This window comes from Tauraco erythrolophus, chromosome 2, assembly GCF_009769465.1.
Source record: "Tauraco erythrolophus isolate bTauEry1 chromosome 2, bTauEry1.pri, whole genome shotgun sequence".
In the NCBI taxonomy this organism is placed as follows: domain Eukaryota; kingdom Metazoa; phylum Chordata; class Aves; order Musophagiformes; family Musophagidae; genus Tauraco; species Tauraco erythrolophus.
In genome coordinates, this window is record NC_141466.1 from 76,989,273 (window position 1) to 77,017,226 (window position 27,954).

Sequence of the window (27,954 nt, forward strand, 5' to 3'; positions counted from 1 at the left end):
GTAAAGATGCCAGTTTCTGAAGACCTCTGATTCCAAAGGAAAATAGTAATTTACCACTTATGAGGAAGCAGAAGAAAACTAGCTCTTCTTATAGAAGCAATCATAATCTTTACCACTTTTGAGGACTCTCAAACACAATCACATGAACTATTAGGGCAATTTGTGCATCTCTTATCAAGGTTTCAAAATTCCATTGTGCAGCATGTTCCCTGAAGCATAAATATTTCAGATTATAACTCTCTTCACTCATCTTTATGACATATTCCTATTACATCTCTTAAACCAGCCTTGTTTTAAAAATATAGTTGTGCAACACAGAAAAATTTATGACAATTCAAACAGCTTGTGAGAAGCCAACAGGTTTTGTATAATTGCTTAACTAGTAAACATTGATTTATAGCATGCCATCTTCTGGGCAAATAAGCTGAAGATGAAAGAAAGTTGTGGTTACCTGAAGTGGGTGATTTGCAGCGATCTTCTGGCACCATGGTACCTTCATTAATATCACAAAGACCTGCTGGAACACAAAACCAGTGTATAATAAATACAGCTGCTATTTTATCCTTTCTTCCACTGCAGTTAGGAATTTAATTTCTTATTAGCTACAAAACAGTCACTTGTGATGGAATTTCTGTTACATATTACTTTTTCTTTCTTTTTTTTTTTTTTTTAATTTGGACATGAACCACAGTGACTGTAGAGTCACTTTCTTCTACCTAAAGTTTTCTTTACAAAATACGCTTCCTCACTACATTTCAGTGAAAATCACCATATTTTCAGGAAGACAGACTTACAAAACAGTTAATTTTTACATACTATAGATAAACATAAGTACGAACAGAATTTGTTTTGAAAAAATTCTAGTTATATTAAAAATGTAATTGCAAAGGAAAGTCAGATGAAAGAATACCTTGATGATTACAACCATGTGCACAGTATGATATGTGAAACTACAGTACCTTTTTTCAAACTATTTTCCCACTCTTACAGTGATGTGCTTTGTATTTGCTGTTGCATTGCCAAGTTCATTTTCCAGCAAAACTCCTTACTGATGTCACTTACAGAACTTAGGTTCTAGGGTGCTTATGAAAGTTTTCTTTCTCGTATGGAAAAACTTCACTATACTCTTACATCAAATCTGATCATTTGATTAACTGTAATACGATAATGTCTATAAGCTCATTCCTTCCTCTCCCATAAAGAACATAAAGCATAGGAGTCCACAATCAGATGCTAAAGATAGAAATTCCCTCATAAGAGTCCTAAATACTATTCCTATGGCACTAACTAGGAGTATACAAGGAATTTTTCTATTTTCCTTTTTTTTTTTTCTCCAAGAAATTGCTGTCAAGACTGCCCATGTACAAGAAAAGTGAATTTTATTGATATTTTTAAGACTAGTAATGCATCTTTAGGTTTGCATAATAAACTTTTCCTTCACAAATTTCACGATGTGATACTAATGCAAAAGAACATGTAACACTTAACAGTAATAGTTAAGAAACACTTGTTAAAATGAAAGGGTTTTTTTGCATGCAAACAAATATTTCAAATAGTCAAAATGCTTAAGAGGCGTAATGGTAATGGCTAAGGCAATAAGGCCTTGCACATGCAAAGTCTGACCATAGAGCTGTATTCCACGTATTCACTAGTGCATCTGTACACATCTGATAACATACGACAAAAAACCTGGAACAGCACTACTCTTCTATTAAAGCTTTAGAATTTCCAACTACTAAACCAGAAGTTAATCAAAGCAAAAAGGTTCTCCTGAAATACCATATCAATGTGGAACACATTAAAAGTATGTTGCATTCACACACAGTTTCATTTATACAAAGTAGTCTTTAAGATTACTAAGAGCATGTACAGCTTTAACATCAAAACTGAGAGACTAGGAATAATAAGAAATTGTCAAATGACCCTAAGGCTTGGTTAAATCTGCATGTAAAAACAGTCCAGGAATTGATTTCAATTCTAAAACATATGGCAAAACCCAAGGTGGAGCCTACACCTCTCCACAACACAGGAGAAATAAAAACCCAATTTATTTATTTATTTAGCTATCAGTAAACCAGTAAGCACTATAGGATAATTGTGAAGCACATTCTCTAGCAAAGTATGATTTGTCCTCTGAAAATACTACAGTTTTAAAAGTTTTAAACATGCATGGGAGTATAAATATTTTGTCCTAGACAGGGTTATGTAAAAAGATTTTTCAAAAATCCAGGTTCTGCTCTCCTAACACACAAGTTTTACATAGTAGCAATGTTGAGAGGTCAAACCTGTACTGTGCTTTAAGAAATAGTTTAGTTTCTAGATTATGCTCCTTCAGGAGCTAAACTGTAGAAATTTGAACACACAGTTCAGGAAAATAATTTCCTCTTTCCTTTAAATATTTTAATTGTTTAACTTCATAGGAAGAGTTTAACTTCTCATACTAGTTTTCCTAAACTAATCACAGCCATCACTGCAATTGAGAGAAGGGGCAATAGATAAAGAGTAATTTTATCTATGACTGTATTAGTAATTAAACTAGATCAGAGAATAACAAGAATGATTTGAATTAAGTTTGTGACTATGAGGGTCTGTCCATGACCAATGAGATAAAGAAACTGGTTTAACTGGTTACTGCTTTTCAGCTGAAAACCCCAGGTGTCCTGATAGAAGCAGCGTGCGTCCTGGCAGTAAGGCAGCACTCCCGGAAAAGTTCTTCAGTTTAAGGCTTATGACATATGTGCAAGTTGCTATGGATTACAAAATTAAATTAATCCAAGATTTTCCATTTCAGAACTGTGAATGCTACAAGCTGACTAGAACAGAAATATATGTGAAAATTACCTTCTAATAAGTTTTTACCTTATCCCTCTGAACCCTAGTAGCAAGAAATTTGAAAAAAAAAAAGAATACAAAAATCAAATGATGTCATTGAAGACAAAAATTACTATATTGCATTAAAAACTCTCTAGAATTACAGCTGAAATGAACTGACGTATAAAGTAAGTTTCATGAGACATTTGTCATTTTTTCACATAAGCTTTAGGCAGGTATATCTCCAAAGAAACTACAACTTGACCGGAAACCAGCCTAATTAAAAATTACAACTAGAACTAGCTTAATATGAAGATATAAAAGTCAGAATTAAAACAATAAAACTGAAAAATGGAGTAAAAAAAATTCCCAAACCCAACCATGAAACTTTCTGATTCAGTTTTGGACTTGGCTTGGCCACAGCTGATGTTGGTCTAGTTTACTTGACATTTAAGTTAAAAATTCATGAGTTCATGTCCAGATCCAGTTTAAGGAGAAAGGAGACAGAGAGAACAACCAGAACAAGCAACTCCAGAAGAGTTCTAGGCATGTATTTTCTTCAAGTTTGACTTAACTCTGGTTCTGAAACCCTTGTAGATTACATTCAAAAAAGGCTTTTTGATGTATAATAAAAATAAAGTAATATGTATGCAAGAACTATTGCATGCTTCTATTTTGTCAGAATCCTAAGCTACCTCTGGTAGAACTAAGAAATATTAACTTAGAAAAAGTTGTATTATATCGTACTAGTTGAGAAGTCACATAAGATCTTCTAACTCCCACGACAGTAAGTTGCAAAAGAGTTAAGATCCATCTCCTGTGTGAACTTATGTAAATAAGCAAGCAAAACCAACAGCTGTCCGTAAGTTTTGGTGTTTAGACATAAAATTACATAGTTCAGCCTCAATATTGGCTTTTTTCTTAATGGCTCCTGTCATATTTAGCAAACAGTGCATCAAGCAAAGGTCTCTAAACAGCATAAGCCTCCACTACATAGAGTTTTCCTCACAGTATGAAGCTTTCACTTACATATGTTGTGCTTTTTGGCACACGGCCAAAGTTGTTTCCCCCCCACCCTACTATGACCTGAGGCAAAGCTTGATTTTCTTTTCATCCTTGACAAACACCTGATGACACCGTCTAGAAGGCCTTCACAAAACACATACTGCATGCTTCACAAACTATAAATTGCCACCCAAAACATGTGAGTAAGATACCTGGTACGAATCACTGATAAATTCCAAAACACGATCCCAACTGGGAGCTTGTATCTGTTGAGCTAGCCTGAAATGACAGTTTACAGTCTAGCTAGTGTAGAGAGCCTTGTCTCTAAATAGATGCTGCTTTAAGACGGGAATCTGAATTTCTTTTCTGAGTAGAAAAAATAAGATGACAGAAACATACATCATATTCTTGCAACACAAGTGAAGGGAAAATCTTGCATTTTTTAAAGTCTCTTAAAATTTTCAATTGGTTGACTCAGGACATGCCATTTACTAAACTATAAATATGTAAGCAGATACCAATGATCTATTAAATAGACATTTTATGCTGGAACATACAGAATAGCAGGGTTCTTAATGAGGAAGGACCATTCCTGCTGTGTTTTTTGGGCAAAGCCTGTGGAAGTGGTTGAGTAACAGCAAATTCTGTTTTCCTACTACCCTCTATATTGAAATACTTCAATTTTTGGTTTTGCCAATCTTGGGATACAATGTGCAATAACAATATGCTTCTCTGTTGAATGCTGTCTGAACTTGAACTTAATGTAACTAACTAAGAACTTGTCTGAATGCATGCATAGGCTAGTAACATTTGTTTGTTTTTCTTTTTAAAATATGCTGTGGTTGTCTCAAAGAGAACGGGAAATATACTCAGTTTCTCTAAAACAACCACATTAAATACATAACAACTTTTTCTACAAAGATTTAGAAGTTAAATACTAACACTCCCTGAAGGTTATTAGAGATGTACAGTAGTTGAAAATGTTTAATTTCTAGAAATATAAGTTTAAAAGTATTAAAATACAGATATTTTTAAAGACAGAATTTAATGAAGGCATATCTTTCAAAACAAAACCAAGGAAGCATAAGTTCCTTGCATCTTTGAGGATACTAAACACAGAAAGGGAGAATGCAAAATCCAAAAGTGTTCCAACTAACTCTTGTAATTCCAATCTTATAAATACAGCAAAGGATAGTTCTTTAATGTAACAGACTTATTTGTGGAAAAATCAGAGCAATAATGCTTTATTATTTAAGCTATTGAAGTCTGGGCAACACATACATTTAAAGAACTACAGATAATGAGAAATATCAAATGATAACTCTGGAGAAATTATTTTCAGTTTTTATAAAGACTGTAGCTCCACCTAATCAAGATATTGGGAGAATGATGGATGGAAAGAGAATTAACTATGTGGTTAAGAAGTTAACTCTTTTGTATAAAACCTGTTTTAACTTATTCCTAAATTAAACAGTCCAGCTGAATTCAGCTTTACAATCGTTGGCTTCAGAAACGAGTTTTGGGCCTTGCTTATCTTTTTCTTCCCTTCACAACAACAAATCAGTGGCAGACCCTGGTTTTCAGTTCTTTATCATCTTAAAGGTGGAGACATTTCTTTTATGGTTCACTCCCTTTCTTCCTTGGCATCAGAGGATGGATGACTATACAGATAGTCATATTGGCTATTGAGCCTACCCTCTCTGAAACTTATTTCTTTTTTTTTTGTTGATTAAAAAAAGCAGAACTAACAGAATTGGACCGCAATCTCAAGTCTGCATTTTTTTTTTCCCCTCACTCCAGGTCATTCGTTCCTTACCTTAGTTTTATTCTACACTCTTTCATTAAAAATGGGGTGAGATTACCTACATCTGCCCAAGGGCTGGAGAAAACTGGCATCCTAGGAAAAGGAACAATGTTACGCTTTTAAAATTAGCTTTATGTTCTCCAAATTTTTAGATGTTATAAATGATGGAGTAAGTCAGAGAAGGCTTCAGGTAAATCAGTTTTTTACTTTTTTAAACAGCCTGTAGTTATAGGCCAAGCAGTAATGGCTTTAAACTGAAAGAGGGCAGATTTCGATCTAAAGAAGAAATTCTTCACTCTGAGGATGGTGAGACACTGAAGCATGTTGCCCAGAAGTTCTGGATGCCCCAAACCTGGAAGCATTCAAGGCCAGGCTGGACGAGGCTTTGAGCAACCTGCCCTAGTGGAAGGTGTCCCTGCCCATGGCAGAGGGTTTGGAACTTGATGATCTTTGAGGTCCCTTCCAACCCTAACCATTCCATGATAGGCTACCTCCCTTGCATAGGTACCTGAACTTCTAAGCTGCCTGGAAAACCTACTGTGCGATACAGAATCCTTCACTCAATCTCTACAAACAATGTATTTATAGAAGTAAATTTTCACTTGTAATAAACAAATCACTGTCTTTTACAGTGTGAAATATTAAATATTAGTATTAATCATCATCAGATCAACAGATAACATCTAGAGTTCTGAAGCTCCTCCTGCCAGAAAGGGGATCAAGCAAGGTAAGCTTCTAGCCTCAGATCTCAAAACAACACTGAGTCTGGTGAGTAAGATCTTGGATCTGTAGAAATCAGTAACTGAGACAGGATCTCCTTGTGATTTTGATATTTACTTAATTAAAACCACAAAATGCAGAGACTAATATTATGATTGCTTTTTTTCTTTCAAGTTTCTTTTAAAGATGCCATGAACAAGAAAGACGATAGATGCGTGATGGATTAAGATCCATTTCTAAAAGTAAAAGTTACTTAAAATGGACTAACAAAAATATTTATGGTCAGTGAACAAATCAAAAAAACCAAATTCAGATGTTCGAAAATATTTTATTGCCATGAGATGACTTACTTATATAAGAGGTGCGAAGCTTTTTCACAGACTCTGAATATAAGTTAGAAAGGCCGCACATGCAAGAAGCCACAGTCAGCATACCTTTATGAAGCAATGAGAAAAGGAAAGACGGAAACACTAACAGCACGTTTGAGACAGAAAAGCCAGCAAAATAACTTGTATAACCAGTTTATAAAATGCTCTTGCCATGCAGATCGTTAGTATTAACATGTAAGATGAAAAAATACATGATTTCATGTAACAGTTATATTCATGAGCAAAAAGGACTTTATTCATGAACATCTTACAGACAGAGTTGTAACTGAGGGTTATGCTTATTCAATACCTTAAAATAACAAAAGTCAAGAAAACAAGGCAAGTAATGTTTAACACTCCAAAAGGCAGTTTACAATCTAAATGGATGAAGCAGAATTTAAGCCATTTACTCCCAAGAGGAATTAAAACAGTCAACCAGTAAAGTTACTTCTCTCTCAAAAAGTTTTTTCTAATAAATAAAAACTTTATTTAAAAAATAAGACTTTATCTGACAGGATACCAACTGCGTATGTTCTGCTCTACATTAATAATTTTTAGACCAGTTTCCTCAGTTGAAATAAGCTAACTGGTGCTAACGGAATCTGTCTTAAACCACTGATTTACTAAAATACATCTTAGAGCATTCGTTTCAATTTGAATACAATATTACCTAAATAACTTACCTGGACTTTATTCTGCATCTCAAAAACCAAAAGCAATCAACATTACAGCATGAAGAAGTTTTTTGAACAGTTTATTTCCTAGCAAAAAAATCATTTGAAGCAGTAGTGACATTGTTCATCATTTCGTCTGTAGCCGTTTTCAAAATTAACTTAAAGTATCAGCTACATAAAAAGGAGGAGAAAAACATTTAAAAACACTAAATTTTACTTCTGGGAATAAAAAGCTTGGAATTTTGACTGAAAAGTCACTTTTCTCCTCAGCTGCAAAGAAACATCCTTCTTCACTACATTTTTACATCCAAGTCCTTTTTTTCAAAAAAGATTTTTTACCAGTTTATATCTGGAAGTTTACATTGAAATCAAAGGCTTCCTCTCAAGCGTAACATAACAGCATATACAACATAACATGCTTCAGCTTGTCAGGGATATTTCTAGTTGAAGTTTAAAACAGGAAGTCAAAAGATCCTAGCAGATACACTGGCTATCTGCAAACATTAATGGGTTTATACAAGCATGTGATATGGCTACTAGGTTTATCAGAAATACCAGGATATTTCTACTTCTTCATGCTGTGTTATTAAGTTACAATCTTGAAACAATATAAATCCATTGTACATTTATATTTATATCTATTCACTAGATTCCACTCAGCAGCAGTTTTGAAGGAAACATGAACTAAATCTGCAATAACAACATTAGGGAAAGATCAAGAAGAAAAGAGGAAGCCACAATGGAGAAAAGTATGCTTGTGTTCAAAGAATATACATTAACAGTCCAGAGAAACTCAAAAGAAAGACACAGTTGGTTAAAACAAGTTTTAGGTTACTCACCTCCAGATGGTTGCCGAGTTTTTCGGGGAGATCGTGGCTCCCTGCGATAAGGATCGTTGGAGCCATATAGTTCGATAGTGCCTAGATTCAAGAGCACTGTCTTCTGGAGGTAATCAACCATAGCAATACCATTACAATTTCCGAAAACTACTCTGGAAAAAGAGAAGTGGAAGGAAAGACAGTGCTAATCAAATGTTGGTAGAGTTTTATTATCAGTATTTGTTGCCATTCAGATTTTTAAGACTTCTGAGTTTTTATTAATTACCTTAAACGATGCATATTTTTAAGTTACTATTTTAGAATGCAGTATTGTTTAATTGTCTTCTTGTAAACACACGTGACACTGGGTAAGGCAGATCACTGACACAGTACTTGCCAACATATCTGACAGAGCCTTAAATGAAATTTACTCTTGGCTGTACAGTGTCAGTGAGGAAGCATGATGATGATTTGTTTCTGATGCCGGCACCATCAGGATCTGCCATGACGCAAAAGGAATTTTCTTTTAGGCACAGGAGACTGATTGCTTCTCTTGTGCTGCTGTGCAGCTTATGTGAACACATATGGAGACTTAATTTTTAATATATAGTTTTAAACCACTTCAACAGAATAATGAAAAAACTATGTAGAATATACTTACAGGCCGTATGCTGAGTTGACTGCTAAGCTGGTTATCTGTTGAGGAGGTTCTCCGCTCACCCACACTAGCTGGATAACTAACTCAATTTGGTAGCCTGGAGACTGCTTGAGAGGAGAATTTTTAACTCTGCAAAGTAAACACAACATGGTATCCTTTTATGATTCTCCAGTCTCCGTTTTTTTTCCTTATGGGCTCAGAATTCATTAAATTCTACACCACAGTGGACTTTAGAAAGCTGAAAATTGCAAAAAATGAACATAAACACATAAAAGCAACCACAAGAAACCCACATTGGAACTGGTAACTCATTTCTTTTTGAGGGTCCTTTTGATTCATTACCCAATCAAAAGTGAGCAATGATCACAAATGCTTCGTTTCTCTCCTCTTCAGAGCACGGAATAACAGCATTAGCATGCTATATTGACTTGAATAAAGGCATTCAGTGTCTAAAAGGAAGGTATTACCAACTCTTTTCAGAGTTCCCAAAATAACTCCGATTTAGAGAATGGAAGGGGGGTGAAGGGTGCATGCGGAAGAAGCATATTGAAACGGAAGCACAATCTATTGAGACAAATGCAAACAAGAAGCTGACATTATGGCAGAAAAAAATGAAAGCAAGGTAAATTATTATAATGGTAGACCAGTTATATGGAATGAACCTGGGAATGGGAGAACTGAAGCTCGTAGAAAGATTTGGCTGGCATGCTGATGAACAAACTTATGAATGTCCTGCAGAAAGGATTAAGTCTTTCATCCTCTAAGGTGAAAAATATTACACAGAACACTCCTTGTTACTCCAGTCCCTGAACTCCCCCTTATTTTACCCATTCACTCTCGTTAACACATATTTTGGTTTGCCAATATTTTACAAAAATTCAGAATTTTCTAGTTTTTCTACTCCATCCAGTTTTCCTTAGAATTTACCCTCTTTAGAAAGACACTTCTGCAACTCAGTACAACCAATGAGATATGAACACTCCCACTCAGAGAAAATAACCTCAGAATTAGTTATCTTATGAATGGATATACTCAGAATTAAAATCTAAGTTGAGATCTAAAAACTTCAGAAAGCTGAAAGTACATATATATCTTAACTTTATATTTGAAAATGAAGTTCGATGTATTCTGTAAGGTAAAGGTGATGGTCTAGAGGCCTCATAATGCACTCTTGTAGAATAGTCAAAACGATTGTCTTTTTTTAACCTTCAGTTCTCAAATACGTAAAAGTTCACACATGGATAACCGTATGGAAAAGCTCCCAGTTTAAAAATCTGAAGATTGGTCAAAGACCCACACTGCAAGCACTATGAGGCATCATGCAAAATGAAGATCCATGAGAATGGGACATTTACTTAACTCTTTCCTGTTCCCAAAATAGAAAGTAGTTTCCTTAGAGAGTTATGAAAAAAATGTGTTCATAAGCCTAAATAGAGTTACCTCTCAGTTAGTTATTTGTAAGCATTTTCATTGCTTTGAATTTGGCTCTAAAAATCTAAGGCTGTGGAAAACTACCAGCTGAAATCTATTCAGACATACTTGGCCTAAAGTTAAGGACAGTGACAAAACATTAAGTTGCTTACTCATTTCAATGGACAACAAGATTTCAAAGCAGCTTTATTGCTATTGAAAATGTTTGCTATAAAGCACAAGCATCTATAACGATACTAACATCTGTGCCAAAATTTCGTAAAGCAGGCAGCAGTCATAAAATAAGAATGTTCAGTTGTTGTTTTTTAAATCAGCTTAAGAAGTTTAAGGAAACTAAGATTGAATATTAATTTCTTAGAACAGAAATTAACTTTCAGATATTTGAAAAATGTTGCTTTAAGAAATAAAACAAAAGTGACATTTCTGTAATAATACCAAAGTGCAAATATTCTCATCACATGTTCTTGAAAGTGTCACACTTATAAGTATAACAGAATACACTTACTTTAAACATGGGACATTATCACGGAGTCCATCAGATGAACTGCTACTAGTAGATGGATGAGACTGGGAAACTATGGACTGAGGATTGGAACCGGTGCCTGGAGTTGGTAAAGGTGGCACTTGCTCACCATCTGGAGATTCAACATCATTTATTTCATATAAGAGACGTACTTCCAGCATCTGTAAGTGGAAGTAAAAAAATTATCAGTAAATCCTGCTTTTCAAAAACCTATATATGAAACAAATGAAGTGCAACTGAAGATCCTAGTGATAAAAGCGACATCCAGGACTTTTCCATCTTTTAAAATAGAACAGTAGTTTAATAAACAGTGCAATCTAAACACACAGGTAGTCTTCAGAAATACAGAGTCATACTAAATACAGACTGAATATCTGAAGATTACTAAAACTTGAAAATCTAACCTATTTCTTATATTTAAGTGTTTGCTGTTTAATATTGCAAAGAAATTAAATACTGGATACAAGATCCATTTAATTAACAGTCTGTGCACATAAATTCTTAGTTATGAAGATGACTTTTTTGATGTAGTTCAGGAATGCCAAAATCAAGAAGAGCTGAGGGCATACAGACAGCTGCACTTTATACTGTTGTAGCACTGTATACAAGGGGCTTAGTACAATGTTTAATGTTGCACTGGACTAGACCACACGTTTTACAGAATTGTAAGCTTATGATATCAGATTTCCTTCTGCTGGGTCTATAACAATATCAGTATATTCTAGTGCACTGTAAAGGAATTTTTCCACTGTTTTATTCTCATCATCTGCAAAGTAGAACTTAACTCACGGACTGAAACAAAGAACTACACAGTATTTTTTTAAAGCACTCCTAGTACTGAAAAATAGTTTGCTAGGGGTTGATGTGTAGAAATAATTTAGAAAAATTATTCTCTCAGAAGGGAATGTACTTGTACATAAGTTATCACCAGAAGAAAACATGCCTAATCTCCTTAAACTGAGACTTACCTGAAGGGGGCAGAATAAGGCACAGGGGTGGGAACCGAAACAAAACCAACCAGTACATTACAATTAATGCTTTACTCAGAACATACAACAGTTTATAATTAAAAGGCTTCAAAAGTTAGCTTTCAGCTTATACATTCAGGTAAGTAAAGTTGCATGTATGTGTCTGATCTAACAAAGGACTTCCCAACTTCTTGTAATAGAACTCGTCATTGTATCCTATACAGAATAAAACACTGACACAAAGTCCTTAACAGATGTTAGGGCACGTCTGGCACACTTCTACTCTTCTAGCTCTGCGTACTGCAGAAGTTTTACCAAGACAGATGGTAACTATCAGGAATCAAGGAAAAAATATGAAATCAACTCCCTAAAAGCTTTGAAGATTTTTCAACTCACCCCTCATTCACTCTGTTTTAACTTTACCTTTCATATAGCCAAGTTTTGATCCACTACTTATTTGCTTTGATAGATAGAACAAAACTATAATTTGCTGCAAAACCTAAAAAGCCAATGAAAACCAAAATTTTGGTGTGCAATTTTCACTTCTGCTGAATTCTGTAATTTATTATTTTTTCTCTACGAAAATATATCCTCCTTATTTTGAGGCAACTGTTTTTGTCCATTTCACTAATAATAAATTAATATTATTAATTTATTAATAAATAAAAGACAATGAACTAAATTGCTACAACAGCCTTATAGATAAATCTTACAAAGTTTAAAAAGCTACACTAATTACCGGAATGACTTCTGTTGTCACTTCCTGCTTGCTGAACCTGTAGATAATGACATGTGCAGAAACTCCAGCTATGCACAGCATTCTACTTTCTGGACACCATGAGATGATCTGAATAGCATATGGATCTTCATCTACTATATCTGTGTTTGGCCTGTCATCTTTATTCCGTGATTTTTCAAATACTTTGGCTGTTTTTAGCTTGTAGAGTACTTGCAGTGTTACTAGGAACAAACCAAAAGAGATAAAAATTAGTTTTGATCTAAGCAGATATTTTTCTCTTAAGAAGTGTCTACATCAGAAAAATTAACTTCATAGGTAAAGCCACTATATTCAACAAAAGAGGACAAAATACGAACACTGAATATCTGTGTTGACTGTGCCTATGCAGTGCACCACTTGTCTAATGCACAATCAGTTAGTATAAAAAAACACAAACAAACTTTTCCTGAGAGATATATACTAAGCTTCAAAACTAAGTCCTCACAGCTTCTCAAGGCTTAGCAAAGGATCTCTTTATAACAAATAACTTCATTACATGTGCAATAACCATAACTTAAACCTACCTACAGCAGAGAAATTTAAGCTCCTTTTCTTTCTTCTTACACTATTTCAAATCCATGGCCTCTCACCTGTGTTCTCAGACTCAACAGCCCCAGCTCCTCCAATTTTTATTTTGTGCTGTCTGATCATTTAAAAGCACTGCCCTCTGATCAGTCCACATTTTCCTTGCTAACATGTTTCCTAAAACTGTTCTAGTAAGGTCTTGCCACAGTTTAAAATCATGAAAGAATTACTACTTGTTGGTTTTACATATATTCCCATTTATTTATCCCAATGATTTTTTTTTTTGTGCAGCACTGACACTGCAATCTATTAGACTTCCTTTTTTTTTTCCCCCTGAACACAAGTTCTGAGTGTAAGTCATTGATCCTATATTCAAATAAATTGTCTTGGATACTATTCAAGGATTAGCAATATCCTTTTCAATTGTAATAGCAATTATTTCTTACACTTTCTTTTAGTTGTCTGTGTTGGTGCTGCTTTCGAACTTCACAGACATATTCTCTAGTCAATGGCCCAAATCACTGCTACAAACACTAACCATATCATTAGAAAAATATAACTTGTAGCGTCCTCTCTCCTTTTCCAACCTGAATCACATTTCCCTAGTTCATTTGTAAGACTGTGCTATTAGATTTAGAAGTTTTAAAATCAAGACACAGGATACTTCCAGTTTCTCCCTTAACAGGTTTGTCTGTTTTAGAAAGAAACTAAATGTCTTGAACAGGATCTCTTTTTGACAGATCTATGCTGAACAGAATTTATAAGCACACAGCATCAATAAGATTTTTTGGTCCATTCTGCCTGCTTCCCAGGTTCCACCCCCACTCCAAACTGAAATTAAAGTTTTGTAACACTTCAATTACTCCTCCTCCCAGTTTTTAAACAGATACATTGCATCTGTTCCCTCCCACACCCACATAATCCTTAGCATTTCGGAATCTCACCAGTCTTCTACAAGTTTTCAAAGACAACTGATAATGATTCCAAGATTGCTTCAGACAGCTTTTAAGTACCAAGAGTAAGATTAGTCAGAACTAGATGAATTAAAACATCTCTATAGTCTATTCTCATTTGAATTCTTACAGCATTTCTCACTGTTAGCTGTGCAAACCATCACATGCAATTGACCCTTAAACTGAAATGTAGAACAGGATCATCCTCTTCATGTCTTTTCAGTATTCCACCGAAGCAAAGTGTCCCTCTCCTGCCTTTCTTCACAAATGTCTAGATCATTTTATTAGCACAAACTAGTACTGCTTCCAATTCTCATTTTTAGATACTGTAATTTATTGGGAGCTGATGGCTTAAACACATGCCTCTCTCCTGTCTAAAACAACAGATGTAACTTACTGAAATACAATTGTACTAAAAAGGAATGCATGTGCCTGTGATGTATCTCTATGCTCTATAATGTGCTCCTGAAGGTGCTTCTAAAAAGTTTTAGAACTCTTTCATTCTAGCTGGCACTTAGACTAAGGAGGCATAAGGTAGGAAATAATGAGAGTGCCTAATTTGAAATTATATTCCATTAGAGAAATCAATAAGTTTAGAAAACTCCAAATGCACGGAAAAAAAAAGAAATCTCTACTGAAAACACTTACTTGCTGAGGCATCCCAAAACTTGATTGACCCATCAGCATGCCTACAAAATATTAAAAAAATAAGATGGCAAAATGGTTAGTTGGAGTGTTAGATTTGTTTGCTGCTAATTAGAAAATGTAAGGCTATCATTCTATTTTTATTAGTGTTCTTTGTGACACTTTATTTTCACAATTCATTGGAAGATGACATTTTACAAACGTGCCCAATTACTTTAGACAGAAGAGAAACATTTGGACGGTAACTTCCGAAACTCCACTGTATGAACACTAATTTACCATTTTAAATACTGATTTCAGTTACCTGCATTGCCCATAAGCAGTTTGGTATTCCTTACCATGAGTAGTTTCTTAAAAGATGCCCTTTATTTGGCATGGGCACTTGTAAAGGAGATGCCTAAATATACTATATTTCAGTGTAAACGAGTCACCTAACTTGTTTGTTTATGCTTGAAAACGAGAATCAGATGACTGGATTTTTTTCAGGACTGTCTCTCAAAGTCTCTGCAATATGTAGTATAAAGTGACATTAATTCTCATTAAGGCTAATGGGCTGTTCTAAAAAAACTTTAGTAGTGTTCTCACTTTCAGTGATGAACTGCAGTTGTAAATTCAGTTTCATTCATGCTCCTTAGTAGTATTAGAAGGATCAGTCTCGAAAGAGATCAAAACTAACAGATTTAAGTATTTGATTATCCTTTACAAAATAAAAAACTTGGTTTCCCTTTGAGAACTGAACTCAAAAACTATTTAATGGACTTCCTAGGCTTTAAAGTACTATTCAGATTTTCCAAAAGTTAGAGAAAAAAATATGTTTAATCCAAGATATACTGATAGCAAGCAGACAATCACAAATAACACATCATAATAATGATCCCTGTAAAACACATGCTATCATTTTGTTCCTACCTTCTCTTCCATGTTTTGCTTTACTTTCTTGTTAAAACCTCATGAAGATTACGAAAGTGACTTGTATGGTGAAAATAATTCCTTAAATCATTCAAACCACTCTTAGAACATTGTTTTCTATAAGGAGAACAAAATATTCTCATTTCTACTCAATCAGCTAAGAAAGTTGCCCTACGCTACTGTCACTTACCCTGTAATAATTATCTCTGGATAGCTCTGAGTGATCAAACCCCAGTTGCCTCCACTGATAGGCCATTCCTGGAAGATTAAAAAATACACTGAGGAAGAAAATATCATACACTGCAAAGTTAAGCCACTGAAATTACTGCACATCCTAGTATTTCACATGTCTTCAAAAAGTAATTAGACATGTCCACTGCTGAGAGCGGGGAAAAAAATAAATTAAAAAAAAAATCAATAAGGGCTAAACCAATAACCCCTGCTCCACAAAGTTCCTTAACTTCCAGTAATATGACAAACAATGCGAGCACATCATGACTATAGAGATAGATATGCTATATCCTCTCTAGACATCTGCTATTAGCCACTGCGAAAGACAGGATAACGAGTCAGACGGAGCTTTGGCCTTAGTATGGCCACTCTTTTGTTTGGAGCTCTTGATCTTCAGTGTTTTCAAATATATACGTATGCACTACATGTTGTACCTTCTTACTGTAACCTTGACGTTTCTGTCGAGCGCCAACTGAATAGAGCGCAGGTATGAGGTCCACAGGACAATCAGCAAAATATTCACAACAGGTAACTGGAGATTCATGTATAGTCAAAGGATAGGGATTCTCAAATATAGGGTACCTTTAAGAGATGAAAGAGGAAGACTGTTAATTCAAGAAATTTATTTTTTTAATGCAGAGCAGAAGTAAAGCACTGAAGACCAAGTTCACATTCTTTTTATACAGAAGAAAATAAATGCTTATGAAATTAGATTATGAACAAATACACTATGCAACTTTACTGCTCACCCAGTACACTATCAAGATACTGTAGTACTCTAGACAGAACCTGAAGTTTGTACTCTTTCTAGAATATTTCTAGAACACTGCTATTCCCTGTAGTTTCATGTTTTTAAAAGCTTACTATTTTAACAGCCTATAGAAAAACTGAATTTACCAAGTCCTAACTGTAAAAATGCGGAGCTATGAATTTATTTCTAACTATTCCGTCTTTTCTTTCAGGGAGAGACAGGAAGGCTCTACTTCACGTTGTATTATTATACCGTTCTTAGACAGAAGGCTGTCCAGCACTTCTTATAACCTACATCCAACTCCAAGATCACTTTATGAAAGTTACAGATAGCAATACTCAGTTACCAATTAGAAGCAAGCGCACACACACATATACTCCCACCACCACGTCCATCAGAAAAGTAACAGAGTCTTAATGAGGAAAAAAGCCAATAACAAAGAGGTAAACATATACGTGTTCAAAGAACCTTTATCTCTAAGAAATGCACACTTTTTTTTTTTGGAAGCAAAATAGACAAAGCTTCTCAATGTCAAATTAGCAACAACAGATGAACACAGCTTTAAGTTATTGGTATGCAGACTATCTGGAAAGCTGAAACAATTTTCCACAAATCGAATGAAAGAGGCTTAATTTTAAGAAAACACAGTAAATTCAAATGATAACACAGGGCAAAAGGAAGCCTGTAGCAAAAATCTATTCAATTTGTTGCTTTTCTCAAGTGTGAAACAATTAATACTTTGCAAGTCAATCATAACAGAGACCATTATACGTCTTCTAAAAACATAACTACTGAGGATTTTTTAACATGAAATTGAATCAGTCTTAACATAACTTCAAATTTCAGGCACTGCAAACTATTTAACTTAAGAAAAAAAGCCTTGTACAAACCTTTCTATGTCAAGCTCATTAAAACTTGTTTTATTAATCTTTCAACATATGAATGTTGGAAGCTTAATGCCATGGGTGTATCAAACAAATTCTGGATACAGCATATGGCCATTTAACATTGGGAAAATCTAAATGAAGTTGCTCAGTAGTTGCAGAGATATTAGGACTAAACTTGACCTTCTTCCAAACTCAATAGAGTCTTCATTATTTAAGGTATCACCATTGACTTCGAGGGCACATATTTACAGGTTTTTGTTTTACCCTAGAAGGATGTTCTTCATAAGGATTTATATCTTTTTTTTCTTCATTAACCATGGGTGACTTTTAAAACAAGAACATTACTACAAAGATCTTACTCAACAGGTTCCTCTGTTACTAATCCCTTAATAGTTAGTTGTTACTGCATATACTGATTTCAAAATCCTTGATAAAAAAATTTTACAGTATCTAGAATTTTTAATCATCACTAATAGAGTATACAGATTGTTCCATGGGCAAAGTAACAAGAGACTCAAAATGTGTGAGGTAAGTATCAGTTGTGAAAACTGTAATAAGATACTACTTTTAGGCAACCTCTTAGCACAGTAGTAGACCAGGGAGTAGAAGTTACCGTTCTAATTTTATGTATATGATATTTACTGCATAGGTATTGAGTTACTTCAAGCAAAACACATAACAATTCATTTGGCAATAAAATCAGCAAGTATTTGTGACGACAATTTATCAATTTATGTGATGACAACAACACTTAGTGTAAGACAGGTAGCTTTGGCTGATATGAACAGTTGTTCCTCCTGTTCTCTTCCCCAAAATTCCAAGCTTCCCTCATAGCACTAAGGAATCAACTTTAAAATAAACTGATAGCTAAGAAGCAGCTGTGATCCATGAGTAATTTGTCAGTCAATCAAGCCTGGAAAAAAGTCACATAATATTCTACTCATCTACTACATATTGACCTGAGAAAAGTTAGTTTATAAAGATTCTCAGTTCTGCTGAAGAAACCTTATATTTAATATTCAAAATTTTATGTTCTGGATAGGGAGGTATTACGGTAGATTAAAAAGCTATAAAGCAGAACAACAGGCTGACCACTGCAGCCAATCATTAAAAAGACTACGCAAGATTCTTACCCGTTTTGTGCAAGGTCAATCAGTACTAAGTCCTTTTCTAGGAGAACAACTACAGCATATGGTTCCTGAAAGTCTGAAAACAAGAAAGAATAAAGTTACTTATTGGTAAATGTAGTTCTTGCATTGCACAGCCTCAAGAATGTCCTTGCACTCTATCAGTTGAAAGTAGAAGACACTTAGATGACTTCACAGTTCCTGAAGGTATTTTACACACTCATCGCCCCGAATATTCCAAGTCAAGTTTGGAAAAGCCACGCTCTCCCTTTAATTCAATATTTTCACCTCTTTTCAAATTTGCTAGAACCATTTAAACAGCTCAAACAATAGGAAAAGGAACATGCAGAGGAACTTGTATAAGCAGCGTTTTTGAGAAAGTGTCAATTACTGAACAATAACAATAAATAACAATAACATCCTCCCACCCCTGAGCTGCTTTTCCTTGTATTTAGTGGGGTTTAAATTCTAATTGCTTACAAAATGGATTGAAAGACAGCTGGCAACACTAAAATAAGGAAACTGAAAGAGTTTCCAAAGTTCACCTTGCCCTCCTTTAGGCAGATCATCAGAAATATACTACTTATTGATCTGAGTCAGCTACTTAAACTATGACAAAAAAGGTCCCTTCTGCAGAAGACAGATTACAGGTTAGTGATGAACTTCATGCGAGTACTGGAATGAATAAAGTCACTAGAAGTTAAGAGTACTACACATATGCTAATCAAGATTCAGCATTGACTGGAAAGGTCTTATGTAGTCAAATAATACTGATGAACACATCTGCTGCAGAAACTACAGCTTAAAATTGTAATGCTACTTTTTTGTCTGTACATGCTTTTGAGATTAAAACAAAAGGAAAAACCATGCAACCAGTAATCAGCACTCTTCTAGAAACAAAATAGGTTTTATAATAAACTATTATATTATGATGCTTTGGGAAGCAAAACAGACGAGACAACAGGGATAACAGATGTTGCGGCTGCAGTCTGATCCCCAGAGAAAAAGCAGAAAGGCAATAGTAAAGAATATTCTGATGGGATAAAACTCCAGAGAGAAGAGGTCAAAGTACTGAGAAAAATCTTGACAGAGCCTACCATTAGGATACGGTGTTTCACAGAGGGTTAGAAAATCAACAATAGAATAATCCATTTCTAGTACAGCAGTACTTTTCCCATGCATAACGGTTAAACAGGGTCGTCTTCCGACAGTATCATATGACAAGCCTCCTGAGAGAATGATAAAAGGCTCCCTGGAATAAAGCAGAGGAATTTAGGATCAAGCCGAGATAAGTAAAAAGAGACAGATTTTGTAACCTTATAATAAAGTTCAGTGAGATATCATTAAGCAGAGATACACTAAGAATAATGCAAACCAGCCCTCCATGCCATGTGTAGCTTGGGTATGTGTTTCAAAACTTAAAAACCAAGAGACAGAAGACTACAACTCAAGTCAGATATCTGTTCCAAACCTTTTGTTCCATATTGCTGATTTAACCAATCTTTGTAAGTGTTTGCCAAGATTATATTTTTTGTTAAACTTCAGAATTTTCTTTTTTACTGAACTGCAGATTCAGATTTGCTAGCAGTCCCATTTATCTATAATATAAAATATTCCATTAGGATCAGGAAGAAATAGTCCCATTTACTTCTTGTACAGAATTACCCTAAATTTTGCAAGATGAACAATTTTACAAACAGTGTAATTTTGCAGTCACAGTAATATGACTGTCTTGGAGAAGCAACCAGCTGTTTGATAAGCTTCAAAGACCTAACATCTTCTAAGAAGCAAGGGCATAAATAAACACCCACATAATTCTCTCATCACACATTTACTCTAGACATTTTATCCATTTCCCCTCCCTGTGCAATGCACAAAATTCAAGAAATTAGTTCTATGTCATAGACCACTCCTATTGCATAATAAATGGCTGAGTACAGTAAAGCAAAAATATTTCTTCCAGTCTTGAGAGAAAGATTAGAGGCTTCCCTTCAAAAATTTCTGAAGCCTTTACAGAAACATATTTTTAAACACATCCACATTTTCTTCAATATGCACATAACCCATAGTTTAGTATTTCATTTATTGAAAAACAAAGAGGAAGTAAGTATATTTGTTTTACTAGGTATTTTCCTTCCTGATTATCAAAAGTCATAACTCATTTTAATATTGTTTATGTTTTAAAAAGGGCATACCACCTTTTAAAGAGCAGACTGACTGTTTACAAGTATATCGCTCAAGAAATTTCATCCATTATTGACTACTGCCTCAAATTCCAGGTTATATTCTTAGAGGGAAAAAAAGGCACTTAGATGCATGAAATTCCTCTGGTCTACTCCAATGCTTACTTTCAGTAGAAATCCTACCCTTTTGTTTGTGTCTACCTTGGAAGCAGCTAGTACATAAGTATCTGGAAAAAAATTTGTAGGGAGGAAAAAAGCCATCCTGACAAATTGTAAAAACAAGGCTGAAGAGATATTTTGTCTTTTCCTATAACACTATCTTTTCCATACTGTCCAAATGGCTTTCACTAGTTGGCATTTGAAACAAATATGACATATTAAGTACATCTTTCTTCTTGAAAACTGTGCACGAAGGGTTTAGTTTATGTACATGCTGCCTTTCATGAGTTTCAGGCTTGGTGAAATGTGCTCTGTGTTTCTAGCATTGAAGGCAAAGCACACTGAGATACGTTTTCAAGTTTCTACAATTATTTCACGATCTGTCTGATCCTTCAGAAAGCCCTATGACTGAAGAGAGTTGATAGGATTCAAATAGTTCTGCTGGCTGAGGAAGAGAACTCAAAGAAACAGCCATAAATTAGACCATGGGTCTACCAAGTTCAGTATCATGCCTCCAACAGTAGCTGAAACTCTGTTTCTAGAAAAGTAGTAAGGTTTCTCCAAGTTTTCATTTAATCTCAATTCTTCATATTGGAACTTCACACAATCTTTAATGGTCAGGTCCATGAAGTAAGTTCAAGAAAAGGACAAACTTTAATTTAACCTAATATTTTTCAGGATGTCAATGAAGAGAAAATACTGGTGTGATGTACTTGCGGTATTTCATTGTGCTAAATGATTTATTGCAGTATTTTTTGTCTTCACAAAATCATCAGTTTTTTCAACAATAATGCTGCCAGGACAATTTGTAGTAATTATCAGACTTGCAGGTTCACCAAGATGAACTGACAATAACAAAGTTATAAATTTCAGTTTCTAAGTTTCATATATCACATTGAAAACTGCATGCTGGTTGCTCCTGGTATTATTTCTCAAGGTAATCAACTTGCTTTGGACAGATTTGCCAGAATCTGTATCCTTATGAAGCAAAGAATGGAAGAGCTAAGAATGGATTACACGAATCTGTCACACAGATTTTTCACAGATGAGTCAAAGATTAAAGTTAACTTTAGTCTGCCAGAGAGATTAATAGAAGTTTGTGCATGAGCCTTTCATATTTTCATGGAACAATGATTTACCACAAACACAAGCTGTGCATTTTCTAATTAAATGCTTCAAGTGTTGTCCTTCAGTTGTGATACATATTAAAAGGTTATGCACATAAATGTTAAATAGAAATGTATAATTTAAAAGAAAAAAAATGTACTATACTTTACATAACAGATGATATAGATCCAACTGATAGCTACATCTTACCTACCTGAAACAAGGGAAAATGTTTAACAAAAAGCAGTGTTCAGCTTTTGGAGAACTGATATATAGCATTTTTAGCAGCAGCTGCTAATACAGAGATTCTTCTTTGAAATCGTTCTGCCTCAGCAGGTATTGATACAATCTCTTTACATGAATTTCTTTATCAGTTAAATCTGTAAAATCTCATGAGAACACTACAAAAAATTCATTACAAAGGCGACAATGTTTCATTGAGAAAAATTTCACAAGACACAGGATGATTAGGTCTTGCAGTGTATGAGTCCATAATACAACTGAGAGCTGAGTGGCAGTCAACCCTGGAGGATGTTTCTGCTCAATTTTAGAAGTAAACTGTCAAATGTCAAAGAGTTTCTGGCAACCTGGATGTGAGAGAACAGTCTATACAGAAGTCAGGTGATTAGTATCAGTTGGTTTACTTTTCAAGCCATGGTGAATTTTTCAAGAAGTTAATTCCTAGTAATAAAGGTAGAAAAGACTTAAAGAGTTAGTTTAGCTTAAGACTGGAAAACTTGAAGTTCATCTTGGGAAGCATGCTTTTGAACCGACAAGGCTCACACAACAAAATAGTACTATTCAAACTACATTAACAGATCAAAAGCTTTTACTCACCTGAAAATCTCATTACTACTATAACCTCTGGGTCCCAATTATATACATCCATTTTGCTAAGGACTACTGTCCTACAGTTAGTCAATGACAGCTGCATTACCTACCAAGACAATACCCTTTCTGATTACATTTTACGGGGAGACTTTTGAGTTGTATTTTCTATTATAAAAAGCTCTAGTAGTGAAGAATAAGCTTAGGCAATTTTACCACAATGCTAGTATCAACCAGAGTAAATATTATAATGGACTAAATCTGGAGGGGTGGGAAATGGCATTAGGAAACTCAAAGGTTTCTCTAGATTCACTTTAGACAGAAAAGTATGCACAAAAAGGCAACATGGAATCTAGTACCCTGAGCTCAAAAGGTAACCTACCTCCGAACTCACTGCTTCCCAAAGAGATGGAGTATTTTAGATGAACTTAAGAGTCTGTAGAACAATGATGATATGCTCAGACTGGAAAATATGCTAGTTCGACTCAAGGAATATGCCAAGAGCTTGTCTTTCAACTCCCTAGCCCAAGTACAGGATGACTGTCAATAGTAACCTTTCTACATCTATTCTACTAGAAATAAAGCTACAGACACACTATTGTTGTAGGGTAAACAACTTTGCCTTTGCAGACTTCGCAGACATTATTCACAGTAGACTTAAACAAAAAAAAAAACACCCAACAACAGGAAAACTACAATCTTAAGTAGTCTGTAAGAATCAGAAAAAGTGTCATGACCTCCTGTTTCCTCGACACCAGCTGCACAATATGGAGAACATAATGGAGGAAAAAAGTGAGAAGAGATTAAGAGCTGCAACAGTAGCGAGAATTGTGTCTGTAGCCCCTGCTACATGCTGCAATCAGTTATGTTCCTTCCTTCTACATGGTTCTAGACACCTGAAAGTTTATTAGAATTAGGAGCAGTAAAGAAAACAAGTAAGAGCACATCAATGAATTGTTTTCCACATGAGGAGATACTCAAACAAACCTAGATCCTAGACCACTCTGGATAAGGGAGGAGCAAGAAAGAAGGGATGACAAAAATGCGGAGAGTTTCATACAGACATGGAAAAAGTGAAAATGTAATGGTTACTCACAGTTTTTCCACAATAAAGAAGTTAAGTGAAATAACTTAAATATACATTAAACAGTACCTCTTAAAAATGTTTAAGCTTTTTGGCTTTGTTGTCTTTTCTAGAGTACTTCTGGTTTGTTTTTGAAGAACAGTTAGAACACACTGCTATTGAAGCAAGTTTATTTGATTTGTTTCTTATATTCCTTCAGTAGCTATAAAAACTTTGGTCCTGTCCAGGAACGATTCTCCTGTGCTATAGAAATTAAACTATGAACAACAAATCACAGTGCTTTAGCTAAAAGTCAAGATTTTATACTGTTCATACTTAATCAATTTCAGTTGGTTAAAAACTATCAAAATTTTAAACACTGAAAGGTAGTTCTGCCTTGTCTTAAAAATTCTTTTAATAAGATTACAAGTGAAACTGAAAATTCAAATGTGAACTGAAGTACATATGGCAGTAAATGGAGATTTTCAGTGCACTGCTTCACCACCACAGTGCAAATAGGGTTTTGCGTTTTCTGTTTTGTTTTTAATTAGTGTTCTGGAAAAGTATCACAACAGTTATAGATTTAGAAGTACACTGAATATGGAGAAAATACTAGAGAATATTAAATTGAAATGCATCAAAACATTCTGTTTGGATGAACACTGGAAAACAAAAGGCATAAGAGAAAAAAGCCCTCACTAGGAAAAAGCAGTCTCCCCAAAGAACTACATTTTCTTAGAAATCATACTAGAATAAGCTCCTCTTTACGCTAGGTGAAAAGTCAGCTAGTTTTCACATTGTAATATTACAACTGCATAGAACAAGCTTTCAACTAATCTTTTCCTTCAGAATGACAATCCACAACAGAAGGCTTTTGATTGCAGAAATTGCAACTTGCTGAAGCTGAGACTACTTTTCATTATCTGTATCTTTCTTTAGACCAGATATTTCAGTTGAGAAAGGAATATGCAGACAGATGTAGACTGTTGCAACTAAAACATGGCTTTCCAGTTGACCATAGATGTTCATACAACTGGGAAGCAGACACATTTAAATTTCTATTTACCTCACTATAGCAAACGATAAAAATATACAAAGCCACTGATATTACATGTATGGGTATACCAATATGTAATAGAAACCTGTTTTTACACCAATTAAGTAACCATCTTCTATAGATTTGAATGCCTGGAAAGCGAATGAAAACAATACCTAAACTCTCACAGAAGTAAAAGAAAATAAAAAATACAAAAAACCCAATCAGTTTTTGCAAATAGCTGAACAGGTTTCCATGAATATTTTATCTTTATATTGCACTTCTTACTCAAGAACTTTAAAGCACTTAGAACCATAAATAAAAGAAATTCCATACAGTTCATGAAATCCTTCAATACTAATTGCAGTCTTGGTAACAAAACACACTACTCAAGATACTCTAATTCCATCTGAGCCTCTTGTTGCAATTACTGTTTTGTTACATTCTCAATGTGCATAATTAGGCACAACTCACTGCATAAATTACTGCACTCTACCGGAAAAGCTTCTGTCAGTAACATTTCTAGGAAGGAACATGTATTTAGAATATTCACATCAGGCTACTATTTGTCAAAGTTCAGTTTTTTCGGGTCTGTGCTTCAGTGTCTTCTGTGCTTTATCAGCCTTTTTTTCTTTAATATTCTCAAAACACAGAGTAAAACATGAGTTTAGTAGCATGGAAGCATCATGAAGATAATGCATCAGCAGTATCTTAAGTTAAGGTTTGCATATAGCAATTTGTTCACATATGGTTTTGTAGTTTATCCAGCAATATCTGATTTACAAAAACTATTTCACCTGTTTTACCATAGTTCAATGACTTCAAGATCACTTCCCAGTTGTTGGGATACTTAAGTACATTCCCAAAAAGATGCACTTGTTTTACATATGTTAATTTTGCATACAAAACAAGTCTTACCCAGCTCTAGTTGTTTTATATTCCACCTTAAGGATAGGTTTGCAAGGTTCTGGCTTCTTTCCATCCTTGAGTTGCTTTCCTAAAGTGAATTATTTTCTTATATTAATCTCAGTTCTGTAACATGATGACAAATTATGAAATTCACTATGCAACTTACAAAGTAGAACATTCAAACAAACATGCATTCAACACCTCTGACAATTACAGAGTATGCCTTGGAATAATATCATTGAAGAGTTGTTAAACTCAATACACCAGCCTAGAATATTTAGGTTTAGGGATTGGTTTTGTTTGGTGGGGTGGTTTTTTGGTGTGGGTTTTTTCGGTTTGGTGTTTGGGTTTTTTTTTTTGTTTCAAAACTATAACCCTTCCCTAAAAAAAATTGTTTTAAGTAGCACTGAGAGATGTAAAATTTAATCTTATGTCTACCACTTTGCAATTAAAATTGGTCAGCTTACAAGTAAAATGGTTTGAGTGTTACCCTTAAGGGCTAAAACTTGAATTTGAACATAAAGGCTCACCCTCTCTCTCTCTCCTGTGCACTTTTAACAACTAAAGCTTCTATAGATACAATTTCCCATGCAGTCAGTAGCAATTAAGAGTACAGTGTAAATATACATCTTTTCTACCTGAACACTGAGAAAGTCTGTTAGAAATACAAAGTTCTGCAGAAAATTTAATTTGCAGCCCAAGATTGAAAAAAAGTTCATTAAATAGGCCCAAACATTTTAACATAAAGTTAGTCTTGTCTATCTAGTTTTACTATTACAGTAGCAGCGAGGTTTTTTTAAATTTCTTGGTTGCTACAGGATCATAGAGAAATTCACAGCTTCCCTTTTCCACTCCAGTCCACAGCCAGCACAGTTAATATGGACTTTCTGGAGGCTCAGAGAGGTAAACCAGGATGCTTAACTATAGCATCTTGTACCATGACTGTAACCTCACAGATTATCCTCAATGTTACATTCACACTTCAGAATCTGAGGTAAATAAGTTGCTAAGACACGACTTAGACACATGGACACCATGTAAACCTGACATTTGCACAGCTTTTTTGAAGAGCAATAGCATATTTCACAGAAGAACAACATGTAATGTTAATTTCTTAGATTAACATTAATGTAAGACTTCTGAGAAGTGGTAACATCTTACCAGATGCTAGTGTTACTCTGCTGCAAACCTTTCCAAGAATTTCTATGGTAATCTACACATTTATACATGAAACAGATGCTTGCTTATATGTATTTTAAACAACATATGGAATTGTAATGTCAAGCAAAAGCAAGCCCTGCAAAATATGCATTAGCTAATTTTGAGATCAACACTATTGTGTGAAAGGCCATCTTAAAGTCCAGAGATTTAGACAGAACTGCACTGATTTGGATTCTTGTTTCATAAAGACTGGCTTTTTTTTTTAAATGAAATCTATCAGAATTTGACATGACAAAGTCTCTTACTTGCACTGCAAATGAATCTTTAATATCCGATTTTGCAAAACACACTCCTATTAAAATTAAGTTCTCCATGTTTTAAGAGCTGTCAAAAATGGTGGGTATTCATTTTCATCTTACCGTGTGGAGTGATTGTCTGGAATGGTTTGGTAGGAGATTTGACATTCCATATGGTCAATGTACCATCTGAGTGACTACAAATAAACTGTTTTCCTTCATGGTGCCAAGCCACAGAGTGGATAGCCTGTGCAAGAAAAGAGAAAAAAACATAACAGTATGAGTACCTTAGTATCATTTTCTTCTTACTCCTTCCTCAATGACAGCAAAAGGAAATTAGAGAATGTACTAATTAAATCATACTGCTCTTAGTATGTCCTAATTTACCCATACTAAGTTTTCCATTCGCAAGTACTTTTCAGACATACGTTATCCATGAAAAATACTGTCTTCATTGCAATGACACATTACAGGAGAAAATTACAAATTACAAGGGGAAAAAGGTACTCCTCCGAGTGTAGTATTTAAGTATTTTTCAACAAAAGGTAGCATGCAGAGAATAACTGCAAGCACTTATTTGAGCTTTGCTAATCAAAGTTTTTTATTATTGGGAAAAATACACTGTC

General features: G+C 34.6%; 1 protein-coding gene across 5 annotated transcripts in view; it reads right to left on the bottom strand.

Moving 5' to 3' along the window:
- STXBP5 (syntaxin binding protein 5) overlaps positions 1-27,954 on the bottom strand; it is a 114,771-nt gene that overhangs the window by 28,098 nt on the left and 58,719 nt on the right. For 4 of the 5 annotated variants that reach the window (XM_086631510.1, XM_086631508.1, XM_086631507.1 and 1 more), the window contains exons 8-19: positions 27,452-27,575; positions 25,881-25,959; positions 19,684-19,838; positions 18,593-18,665; positions 16,256-16,403; positions 15,781-15,848; positions 14,685-14,725; positions 12,520-12,740; positions 10,795-10,973; positions 8,862-8,987; positions 8,222-8,373; positions 452-517 (exon numbers count right to left, since the gene is read on the bottom strand). In XM_086631510.1, coding sequence (XP_086487636.1) covers positions 452-517; positions 8,222-8,373; positions 8,862-8,987; positions 10,795-10,973; positions 12,520-12,740; positions 14,685-14,725; positions 15,781-15,848; positions 16,256-16,403; positions 18,593-18,665; positions 19,684-19,838; positions 25,881-25,959; positions 27,452-27,575 — 1,432 coding nt within the window. The remainder of the gene's footprint in view (positions 1-451; positions 518-8,221; positions 8,374-8,861; positions 8,988-10,794; positions 10,974-12,519; positions 12,741-14,684; positions 14,726-15,780; positions 15,849-16,255; positions 16,404-18,592; positions 18,666-19,683; positions 19,839-25,880; positions 25,960-27,451; positions 27,576-27,954) is intronic. The other variant, XM_086631509.1, reaches the window with a different exon arrangement.